This window comes from Leptopilina boulardi, unplaced genomic scaffold (genome assembly GCF_019393585.1).
Source record: "Leptopilina boulardi isolate dan_hultmark-lab unplaced genomic scaffold, ZJU_Lbou_2.1 LbouV2_371, whole genome shotgun sequence".
NCBI classification, from domain to species: Eukaryota; Metazoa; Arthropoda; class Insecta; order Hymenoptera; family Figitidae; genus Leptopilina; species Leptopilina boulardi.
Genome location: NW_026137942.1, coordinates 1,784,319 through 1,797,288, shown reverse-complemented (window position 1 = coordinate 1,797,288; position 12,970 = coordinate 1,784,319). Strand labels below are relative to the sequence as shown.

The 12,970-nt window shown below is 32.0% G+C and overlaps 1 protein-coding gene across 3 annotated transcripts in view; it reads right to left on the bottom strand.

Annotated features, from left to right (window-relative positions):
- LOC127287493 (estradiol 17-beta-dehydrogenase 2) overlaps window positions 1–12,970 on the bottom strand; it is a 158,883-nt gene that overhangs the window by 17,555 nt on the left and 128,358 nt on the right. Inside the window, exons 5-7 of one of the 3 annotated variants that reach the window (XM_051314463.1) lie at window positions 2,567–2,710; window positions 2,228–2,487; window positions 1,728–2,112 (exon numbers count right to left, since the gene is read on the bottom strand). The exons of 1 other annotated variant lie outside the window; for it this stretch is intronic. In XM_051314463.1, the coding sequence (XP_051170420.1) occupies window positions 2,620–2,710 (91 nt within the window). In that variant the 3' untranslated portion in view covers window positions 1,728–2,112; window positions 2,228–2,487; window positions 2,567–2,619. Of the gene's footprint in view, window positions 1–1,727; window positions 2,488–2,566; window positions 2,711–12,970 lie in introns of those variants that run through there. One more of the 3 variants, XM_051314462.1, reaches the window with a different exon arrangement.

Sequence of the window (12,970 nt, the reverse complement as noted above, 5' to 3'; positions counted from 1 at the left end):
AAAAAGACAAAAATTCAATAATTTAATTTTATTTAAATTATTGGATTTTTATTAAACACGACTTCCGTTGGACTTCGTCGGCGTGAAGTATTCACTTGATAAAATCAAGCACGAGTTATATTGAAAAGCTTGTTTTCTCTTAGGTCTATTTTATGAATTTTCCTTGTTGGAAAATGTTTTGGTTTTAGGTATATTTACCCTTTTTTTCCATTTGTAACAATTACAACTTTGATGTTGCATTGTCATAGGCATGTAAAATTGTTAGGCCCAGAATACGTAATAAAATAGTGCAGAAGAAGATGGGAGCTGAAGAATTTTTGTTCACGGAAAAGCTCATCGCGTAGATTTTATTTTAAGTATTATTTTTATTTAAAATTTTTATTTTATCTTGTTTAATTTTTTTTTTCCAGTCCAATTTTTAATGTGGTTCCTATGCCTATTTATACTCATTTTGGACCTATAAGTGATAATAGCGTGCCTCACAAAATAAGGTATCTATTGTTATCATTAGCAATCAATAATTCCTGTAAATTTTAAATTATTAACATTGCCGCAACGTCCAACGCATTCAGGGCGCTGCCGCAATGTTTGTTAACGCACTCGCAACATTACCGTTCGCTACTTTCTTCAATTTAAAGTGGGAAACATTGCCGCAACGTTTAATGCGCTCAGAACGCTGCCGCAATGTTCATTAACACATTCGCAACATTCCAATTACTAACTTTTACAATTTTGGTTTGGGAACATTGCCGCAACGTCCAACGCATTCAGTGCGCTGCTGCGATGTTCGTTAACGCATTCGCAACATTGCCGTTCGCTACTTTCTTCAATTTTAAGTGGGGAACATTGCCGCAACGTTTAATGCGCTCAGAACGCTGCCACAATGTTTATTAACACACTTGTAGCATTTACAGCACTAAAATTAAAGATTTTCAATTAACTATGTGAATATAATTTTCATTTTTCAATATTATATTTAATTATGAACAGGGTTGCCAGATTGGGCTACAAAGCGCGATTTGTGCTATTTTTTGGGAATGTTTCGCGGCTTAAATTTCAGTTTCGCTACAAGTAGCAATTTGGGCTATTTTTTCTTATAAAATTGCTTTTTTGGGCTATTAGGAATAGTAAATCATTAATAGTATGAAAACTGTCAATTGGCGCCTTGTAGTGGACATAACTAATACTATTTCTGTACGATATTGGCGTGTGCGCTGTCGGTATTTCTCTGTGTCCTTTACGTTGTATTGTACGCACGTGGATCCGTTGGCTATAATGCTGGTTATGTTCATGTAAAAGCAGTTATTGTGTATTATGTGTTTATGTGTTCGAAGTATTCTAAGCGGCAAGTTTGATTATCAGTAAACGCAAAAATGGGGAAATGGTCACAATATTTGAAACATTACAACCCTAAATGGGAAAAAGAAGCAATTCTTAAACGTAAGTATGTTGACAAACTTATTTCTTAACCTATAAACACCGGTCAAATGTTCAGATTCTATTTGTATGTACTTTATTTGAAATCAATGTTATTATTGTATTTAATATCACAATATTTTTTAAATTATATGACATTTCAAGAATAAAGCCCGAGTCAGTTCTCGTCGCATTATGCTGACAAGTGATTTCTATTATCAAAGTATTGTATTAAAATTTATGAGAAATAAATTTCACTACAATACAAAAAAAAAATTAAATTTTTATGTACCATCGTGACAATTGTTACATCATCAATTTATTCAGAATTTAATTATAAAAATTATAAAAAATAATGTAACATTCCTGTAACAATGTTACATTATTAATTTTATTGTGAATTAAGTTATAGAAAGGATTGTAACATTGATTCAACAATGTTACAATCGCAATATTAAGGATGCTTAAAAATATTGGAATTGTTGGATCTGCATTAGTATTACGGAAAAAAGTCATTGTTACCACCTATACATTTTAAGGTTGAATCATCGTATGAATTTCTTTTCTCTCTTGCACATATGAATTACTGCAGGCGTAGAACGAACGAAGGCTCACACAGTATCATGGATAGAGGCTGGCCTTAGTGTTAAGATCATATCGCAGTACAACTCTTGATCGCGAGTCAATAGCAGGTTTCTGGAGGCATAAAAGTGATGTAGTTTAAATATTTAAATAACAATATATTTTGGTTTGTAACAAGCTGATAGTAGCAGTGGTGAGATGCTTCCTACGTAGCTGTCAGCCACGTTACCTTTGTAACGAAAAAATTGTTACTTTCATGATGTAAAATTCTTGCTTTATGGTGTTACATCTGTAACGCATCAAGTAATTTTATTATAATGCGTTTTCTTATTATTAATATTCTCCCAGCAGATCATAACGAATTCAGTTCAATTGAAATGAGTACACACTGGGCTCCAGTGAATCCTGCTTAGCAGAGAACTTTTGGCAGGAATATTCCGCGATGGCGACATAAATGTCATTTGTCCCACGGAAAAATTTAAGTTCGACCTGAGAAAATAATTCCAGAAATTATTGCCGAATTCGACAGCAGTTTAATCGGGGGCATAAAGAGATAACAAAAACATACAGACAAATATGCGAACGGTATTCTTGGCCCCGGTTGAGAGATGGCTTTACAGATTAAAACAGGCAAACAAAAACAAAGCCATCTGCAGTTTGACCTCCAGAACTAATGCTCCACTTTGTCAATTTTTCATCCTCTTCACTACCCCTGTGAAAAAAGAAAGTAGAAATAATGGAAAAGTTAATATAACAAAAAATTTAGAAAGATAGAAATAATTTAAGAGTATGTTTAAAATTTGCTATTGTTAAAGACGGATGTTAATTAACAAAAAAAAATAAAGATAGATAATTTAAAGAGAAATAATAAATATTTAGAAAGAATACTAGTTTTTATTATTTAACAATTCCGCTTATTTGGAAAGCGTAAATTGCTCTTCGCTAAACAAGTTAGAATAAGGTAGTGGACTGTCACCCAGAAATATTATTCGTTCAATAAACCCGAATAGACGGTATTTTATTGAAAATGATTAACAAAAAGAAATGAGATAAAACCCTAAACAGTTTACATTTAGTTTCCCAATTGATTTTTAATAGAAAAGGTTTACAATTTAAATAATATTTACTTTAAGCTACTTGATTAACAAAATCAAGTCTCACAAAAATATCATTTATTGCAAGCACAATAAAGAGTTCAATATTAAACAATATAACAATAAAATAAATGATACCGAAAAGTATCTAATTACTTTTCAACGCTTGAGAATTTGACCTTCGTATATTATATATATGATTCTCAAACATGCGGAAGTATATTTTTTCTTTTTCTGTTTTTTATAAATTTCCTTTTATTAAACTTGTAATATTTATTGACTTGAAACAATTATTTTAATATTTCAAAAATTTGCTTATTAAAAATGCAGAAGTTTGGGTTCACCAAACCTGAATTTTCCAAACAGTTAATTTTGAGATATAAACAATTGTTGTAATAAAATAATACTTTCTGAATTTAACTGTAATTTGCACTTTTAAGATGTATGACTTTTAAATAATTGAATATTTATATTTTTCTTTTCTTTTTTATAACGATCTTTTATAACTCAATAGATTTCACTAATCGTAGAATATTCACTTGTATTTTATCGATAAATTCAACAATTTTAACCCTTACTGCGGGGAACAAACAGAACCTCAACCACTCTCAGTGGGAGTAAAACTTTTATAATCGTCCGCCTTTTTGCGAGAAAAATACCTCCGCTCTGCGGGAAAAACAAAATAAGACTCCTCGAAGAATAATTCGGTGGCAACGATCACACCCTGTTAGTATACAATTTTATGTGGTGGGAGGGTTGATTTTGCAATCAACACATCGTTGTTTCCATGCAAGTTTTAGCAAACTTGCATTTTATTAGTGGCGTGATCGGTTCAACCACCTGAATTACCTTTAAGATTTCTTATGTTTCCCAATTTTACAAATTAATGTGGCAACTTTTATACATGTAAGTCCCACAATCAGCGAAATCGATTGACAATTTAGTTCAAATTATTTCGCAATATTGAGTTCAATAATCTGACATCATTTGCGAAATAACCGTTGCTATAGAAATTAAATAAATAAAAAAAATGAAATTATAAATAGTTGTTAAATTAATTAGAAATATTATTTGAATATTCTAGTATCAGAAACTTAAATATGTGTGTGTGTGTTTGTTTTGTATATGTAGTTGGTATATAATTGACAAATAGTTGTAACATTAATTAAATAAATATTATTTTTAATAAATAATATTTATACAAAAAAAAATTTAAAAATTACGGAAATCCGTCCGTAACAGCTATAAACAATTCTGCACATAAGTAAGCGCAAATTTCTCCTCGCTAAACAAACGTTTAGGAAAAGGTAGTACCTTTCAGTATACTAATGATTTAGTAAACCCGGATAGGAGGTATTTTTGGTAAGTGTACTAAGCTACTTGACTTAAGACAAGTCTTACAAATAACTTTACTTTAATAAAAAAAATTAAATAAGAAAGATTTATTTAAAATGCAACATTAACAATTATTAAATGAGAAACTAATTACAAATTGCGTGCGTAAGATAGATAGTGATCAGGAATGTTTGGAAGGAACATTTCAAATCCTTGGATCCATGTCAAATTCATGATTCATTCATCAAATTTCAAAATTTTATAGGGGCCAAATGATAAATTTTTTTTGGATTTTTTTAAGGCACTTTTTCGAAAAAATGGCCAATTATTTTCTTAACTTTTCCGTGTGGAACATCTCGTAGAATATGCCAATTATGATGCCCATACCAAATTTGAGGAGAAAATATTACACGGTGGGTCCGAACCAAGTTCAACCCAAAAGTTGAGGCACGTCAAATTTTCTTGCGAATTTCCATTCTCTTATGTCTCCTAAGTAATTTAAGATAAAAAAGAAAAAAACGTTAAACGCATTTTTAAGAAAATCGAGGTTTTTTTATGCTAAAATCACTGCTGCTCAGCAATAATTTCAATCCAAAATTCTGGCTCTTCAAATTTTCTTGTAAATTTAATTACGATATTCTTTCTTTGAGTAATTCAAAACCAATAGAAGAAAATATTAATTGAATACTAGCGTCGTATCCTCTCTCGCTAACGCTCGCGTATCAAATTTCGCACTCGGCGGGAGACAGCAACTTTCGGTACTTGGTGCACAATGTACTATACTTTAATCCTGAGCAATAATAATAAAAATAGTAATCTTACAGATGAAGAAAAAAGAAGAAGAATGGAGAAAACAAGAATATGAATAGACAATAAAATAAATGATATTTTAAAATTATAAAGAAATAAAAAGGATTAAGACAACTAAAACTATAAAAATCTTTTCCAAATCAAAAAAAAAATTATTTATGTTAAGAAACATAAGCATTTCTCTCTTGCTCACTTGAAGGCAAATAAATATTATATTAATAGTATTCTAAAAACAAACTACTTTACATAATATCAACCAACAACAGTAAAAATTACCAAATTGAAGTTCAGTAAAAGTTATTTTTAAAAGAAGCCCATCGTTCCCATAAGACTTAGTCTAGCATAGGGATTAGGATTTAGACTCCGTTAGAATCGTTGATTTTAACGAGTTTTTCGAGAGATGGGTTATAGTCAAAAGGGAACCACTAATTTTAGGTTTAGAATCTTTACATTTCCAGAATCTACCATCCAAATGTAGTTTAAAACGCGAGGGACAAGTCCCAAAAAGACTCAGTCTGTCATCGGGACCAGCACTTAGACTCCGTAAGAAAGGATTTTAAAAAATACCAAAAAAAAATTTTATCGTCTTTTCTCAAAAAATTTTTTTTTAATCGAAAAAATTCATTGAAATCCTCATAACTTCTGTTCTAATTAATAATTAATTAATAATATCTTTATTGGGCCCTACGGCCTATATCTCAATACAATAATATAAAATAAGGTACATAAAATTGAAAAGATGTATTCAGTGGGAGTTCCTTTTTTCTTTTCTTTCTTTCCTTTTTACAATTAAGTGTAACCGAGTATTCGTTCCTTTAGCATAACTTCAATCATTCTTACAAATTTTTTTGCTCTTTCTACACAATCCGTGGACAAGATTTCGCCCCATAGCGCTGCCGGACTTGAACTCAACATATATTCTGGAAAAAAGCGCTCCCTTGTGTAGTTATATCTAGTGCAATCCACCAAGAAGTGAGCGAAGCTCTCTTTTCTCTCATCACACCACATACAATGTTCTCCCTTCGGCAACTCTACTCTAGCAAAACCCGTCCACAAAAAGTTATGATATTTGTTTACAAGTCGCAGTTGCGCAAACAATCTCTTTGACGATAGATTCATTCTCTTCAGTAGGTAGGGCTGGGGGCCGGGATACAGGCGAACAAATGGCCAGACCTCAAGGCTCGTCGATTTCTCTCGGGAGCTCAAATCTAGCTTTAAGCAGAATTTCTCAAAATTAAAATTAACTCGAACAGCATTAGCCGATATCATCTCTAGCGAGCCTGATCTCCACAAGTCAACCTCCCCTCCTTCCACAAAATAAGGCTTCAACTGACCAAACCAATTGCCCCCGCCAGACGCCGGGTCCGTGCGCGCCATTGCCATAAGTCTCAACAAGCACTGCCTTGGATACCGAGTATTTTCCATTCTTGCAATTTTTCCAATCCAAGACAGCGCCCTGCCGAGCACTTTACACGACAACGGCAGGACACCTGCCTCCAACCGGACCGCATAATTTGCCGTGCATGAAGGGAGATGAAGCAGATTCTTAAAATACGCCAACTGAACTTTCTCAACATCCGTTCCCCGATCCACGCCCCAAATCTCAATCGCGTAAAAAAGAGTGCTACAGATCAAACTACTGAAGAGCCTCGTGTACGTAGACCATGTGTCCGCCTGCAGCCCATTTATTATCTTCAATGTAGACCCCGATGCAGCTTTAGCCGAGCTAACAAATTTTCTACTGGCCAGTTCGAAAGAACCTAAACTTTGGAAAATTACTCCTAAATACATATAATCTTTTACGACTTCGATTTTTTCGTTTCCTATCTTAAATGCTTTGTAATTTTTAACTGAGTTGTTTGCGCCTTTTCTAAAGATTACAATTTTCGTCTTTTTTACGTTGATTTCCAGTAATTTCTCTCTACAATATTCAAAGAGGGCAGTCAATTGTCTAACCAACTCATTAGGGGAATCTGATAATAAAACTAAGTCGTCCGCGTACGCGAGGACCGGTACCTCAGTCGAACTATTAATCGAAAGTCCTCTACATCCTTTGTTTCGCAGAAAAATTTCCAACTCGCTGATAAATAGGGAGAATAAATGGGGGCTAAGTACTTCGCCTTGCAAGACACCTTGAGACACCCTAATATAATCGGTTGATCCTTGCCAAGTTCTGATACTGGCGGACGCCTTTTCATAAAAGTCCTTCAAAAGATTTATAAATTTTGAGCTTATGCCAATTGTGTAATTTATGCCACAAAATATCATGCGCGACTGAGGGGAAGGCGCTCTTAAAGTCAATGAAGGCTGCGTAGACAACTCTACCTGGAATTTTTAAATGTATTTGTAGTAAAGAATTTAATGTGAAAAGGTTGTCCACGCAGCCCCTTCCCCTTCTAAATCCCGATTGGAATTCGGGTATCACCCGAAATTCCCTTTCCCACCTCAAAAGTCTGTCCGCCAGTATCTGAGTGAACCATTTTACCACCGTTTTCACCAACGTAATAGGACGAAAGTTATCCGGATCATCAAAGTCCCCTTTTTTGTGCAACATACACATAGTTAATTGTCCCCAGGCCTCAGGAACCTTTTCTTGGTCAAGAACTTTATTAAACAAATTTTCCAAAAAGAGAAACCAATTTTCTGGTAAATTTTTAAGAAAACTACAGTTAATGTTGTCACATCCAGGGGACTTTGAATCCTTGAAACCTAAAATACTTTTAGTTATCTCTTGCTGTGTTATACTACAATCAAGAATCGGGTGTCTAATATATGGTGCGTCGAAGAAATTCACAACCTTGACAGGATATAATTCTCGCAAATACTGCCACCATACTGCTTCATCGATAGAATTATTTACAGAGTATTTGACTCTTCTCTTATTAACAATAAACCAGAAGTCTTTTGAATTCTTTGTCGCGGCGAGTTGATCAACGAGATTTTTATTGTAGGATCTTTTCTTTACAGGTATTAATTTTCTGTATACAGTTTGTGCTTCAATAAATGCGGTTCGAAGAGAAACATTAAAACCTGAATCCCTATATGCTCGAAAAGTTACTCTTAGCAAGGATCTCGCATTGCGACATTCGTCGTCAAACCAAGGCTTACTCGTCATTGAATTAATATCGTGCTGCTTCACAATCTTCCTCATACCCAACTCAGTCGCAACCTCTGTAATTGCAGATACCATCAAATCATTCATAACGCCCGTATCCCCACCCGCGTCGACATCCAACTCCCCTCTCCATCTCATATTATCTGCGTATTCCTCAGCTTTAATAAAGTCAAATTTCAATTTTATAATCTGCGTACTCTGATTCGCAGACACCTGAGACGGGGAAGGGACGTCCAAGTAAACCGCTACGGGGAGATGGTCAGACAATGTATCCCACTCTAGTACCTCAAAGTCGCGTAGGAAGGGCGAAGAAGACAGTGAACCCCACACCAAATCTATTACGCTAGAACCATTTCTAACTTCTGTTCTATTCAACGTATTCAGTTAATTTTTTTAAAATGTTTATTAAAAAAGACATACTTTTCGCGCAGTTCTTGGGACATTGTTAAAAAGTCGTTCTAAAGATATCCTTAGGATATCCCAAAAATATTCCTAGAAAGACATCCTAAACAAGTTCTATTTCTGGCCAAGAGCAGTAACAAAAATATCCTTAAGAAACCTTATGGATATTTTTGAAAATTATGAAAAAAATTTGATTCTTTTCAGTACATTTTTTTAGAAATGTTGAGGATATTACAAAGAAGTTTGTTGGACATTTTAGGACATGTTTAGTACCTTCTTAGAACATAATCCTTTTTCGGCAAATTAGCCCATAAGTATCAATATATATGAACAGTACTCGCTACATACTTTTTTTGTCTATTTGGATTTTCAAGAGCACTTCTGTGTTATGGGTCGTTCGGTGATTAAGACTTCATACCCTTTACATTACGCGCTTTTTAGTGAAGTATACATCATTTCAATGTAACATTCATATAACAGTAAGAACTCTACTTTAATATTGCACAAACAAATTTTAGTAGAACTCACGACACAGATTGATTTATCGACTTCGATTTCTCTATAAATGGATTGTTAACAAATTCAGTAATTTTAACTTTTAATATTTTTTAACAGTACGATAAAAAATATTGAATCAATTTCTTAAAAAAGTACCTGAAGAAAATTTTATCAGCTTGAAAGATCGTGAAAATTATCAAAATATTATTATTTCAACAAATACTCATAAAAAATATTACAAATCAGATGGTGCTGTTCGTGATAGAAAGAATTTAAAATACCAGAACTATATATCAACACATTCTGGTAAAGGTCTAATTCCAGAGGATATGATTTATCAGGAGAATAAAAATATTGATTATGTTTATTTGGATGATCCTAACGAATTAGTTGATCGTTTAAGATTACTTTAAGCTTCTCAAGCTGTGCGAATTCGTAGTCACAATAATGAGATATTATCAATTATTGAAGAATTACAAGAAGATAGAAATATATATTAATAACTTGTTGAATTTTGTATCATTTGCAAAATGAGTATTGATGTATTTGGACGTCAATTTAAAAGCCCAGAAATTCCAATTCAGGGCCCTCCAGGACTTGGTTTTAATTTGACACCGGAAGGAAATTATGATATAGAAAATAAAAAATTATTCAACATTGCGGATGCTCAGATTGAAGGTGATGCAATGAATTTAAAGATTGTTAAGAAACTTATGGAATCTAATGCAAACACCATCCATGATGTAATTGAATCTTTGAAAGCTGACTACAATGTGAGAATTAAAACAATAGAAGATACTCTACTACAATTTTTTGAAAATCTTAAAGTGCATGTTGAAAGAATTAAGGAGATCTTGTCTATCAATGAGACTATTTCCCGATTGGATAGCAGACTGCAAGCACTCGAAAATAAATAATATTTGTGAAAAAAATGGAGAATCAATAATTGCAGTTGGTTAAAGAGTTGCACAAACCGGCTAGAAGAAATTTTAAACGTAGAAGTTTCGACATTCGAGGAATCGATGAGACTTGGCAAGCTGACCTTGTGGAAATACAACTTTATGCACGAGAAAATAAAGGTTACACATACATATTAACAATCATCGATACATTCTTCAAGTTTGCCTGGGCTGTTCCTGTTAAATCCAAGAAAGGTGAAGATGTTATGCCCGCAATGGAATCTGTTTCAAATAAAAAACGCGTACCAAAAAATTTACAAGTTGATAGAGGAAAAGAATTTTATAATTCAAATTTTGAAAATCTTATGAAACATTATAATATAAATATATATTCTATTTTTACTAATTTAAAAGCATCAATTTGTGAGCGATTTAATCGGACGTTAAAAAATAAAATGTGGATGAAATTTAGTTTGCGTGGTAATTATAAATGGATCGACATTTTGAAAGATTGAATACATGAATATAACAATACCAAACATCGAACTATTAAAATGAAACCTAAAGATGTTAATGCTTGAAATGAAAATAAATTATTACTTAATGTTTTTAAAAAAGTTTCAGTTGGCAGACAATTTAAGAAATTTCACGTTGGAGATAAAGTTCGTATAAGTAAATTTAAACTTGTTTTTGAAAAAGGTTATACTCCAAATTGGACAACAGAAATATTTACTATAAGCTATGTAAAAAATACAAATCCAGTGACGTATCTTTTAAAAGATTATCAAGAAAATCCTGTTACTGGATGCTTTTACGAACATGAAATTTCTAAAGTTAAATATCCAGATATATATTTAGTTGAAAAAGTGCTTAATTAAAAGACAAGGTAAAAAAGTGTTTGTAAAATGGTTAGGTTTCGATAATTCACATAACAGTTGTATTGATGAAACAAATATGTAATACATTTTATATATGAGGGATTCTTTGTCAACGCGGACACCCCCCTCCCGCCCAAATTCTTTTCATTTTAAATTCATGTTTAATGGCTTAAATTTTAGTTACAGGAATATACTTTTGAAATCTGAGTGGCATATTTCCAAATACAAAGGGTTAAAAAGTCCTCAAACATTACTTTTTGGATTGTTCAAAATGAATTAGAGTAACTTTTTATTAGTAAATTTAAAGAATAACCTTTATATTGGATCCTATATTTTGTTTTTGGATATATTCCACTCAGATTTCAAAAGTATATTCCTTTAACTAAAATTTAAGCCATTAAACATGAATTTAAAATGAAAAGAATTTGGGCGAGAGGGGTGTCCGCGTTGACAAAGAATGCCTCATATATTATATAAATTTATTATTATAAAAAGTTATACATTATTTATTCAACATACATAAACAAATAATCATAATTTCCTATTTTTTAAAAGAAACAATTTTCAATTTGTTTAATTTCAAGATTCGTTTTACTTACTCTTTGAGAAAAAGATTCAATATTAAAAGTAATTATGTCAATGAATAATGATTTAAATTGTGTTAACTGTGTGAATTTACATTTTCGTTTTCTTTTAATTTGTTCAATTATACTCTCAAAATGTCTCTTTAAATAACATTTCGTATTTTCTACACTTAAAATGTTGTTACACCACAAAATCTCTGAAACGTGGTTTATAATAAAATCATACAAAGCTTGAAGTTCGATGGATAATAATTCTTGAAAAAGTTGATCAATGCAGGATATAACTTGTCTTAAAACTCCAAAAGAAGACCTTTTTAGTATAAATGGATAATACGAAGTTCTATTTCGTCTGTCTTCCAACCTTACAGTATATTCACCTCCATACAAGTCCCCAAAACGTAATTGAAAATTTCCAAATTTTATAACATGCTCTGTTTTTTGCCCATTAAAATATTCCGCAATAATACTCATATTACTTTTAAAAAGAGTTCAATCTTCATAGTTGAAAGAAATGTTGCTTCGTGGATGGCTTGATTTTTCTCTGATGCCAACTTATTTAAATTTTCGAATAATTTTTCATCTTCTTCAATTACATTAAAGATTCTCTTCGGTAAAAAAAACTGTGAATTCGTCTTCGATAGCAGCAACAATTCTGGAGCCGTACTTTGTTTTGACAGCTTTCAAACTGGAAACTGCGTATGGTCGGTTGACTTCTAACTCACTTAACTTTTTTGTTGGTAGAAAAATATTTTTGCCTTGGCCAGCTTTATTTAATTTTGTCAGGTCCATCACTAACACTTAAATTTATACTTTTAAACTTTTTTGTTACAAGTCTAATTTCACTTAATTGTTGCACTGGTTTCTTTGAATTTCTTAAACGAATTAAATAATTATTTAGTTAAGTTGTAAAATCTCGACTACTTTCAGTATCTACCATCAATAGTGTAGACTCAGAATTTGTCTAAATAAAAAATTTCATGGCAACCTTATATATAGGTAGATTGGGATGCAAAAAATGACTAATATATTAGTAATCTGTTTATTAACAAAGGAAATTGGCAAATTTAATTAAAAAATGTAAAGGTGACGGTATTTCAAACGCAAATCTTATGTCAAAATGCAATTTCACCATGGAACAAAAAACTTTCGCGAGCCCTTATCAGAATATTGATTATGCATAATTAAGGGTTGGAATAATTTATAAGGATTTTAAAAGTATTACTGGTAAATATCCAAATGTTAAGACGATATCCAAATTTTTTTCAACAATGTATAATGGTATCATTCCAGACAATTGTTTGTTCTCTTTATTAATCCAAATACACTGAAAACATTTGGTGTCACTCTTCGCAGTCAT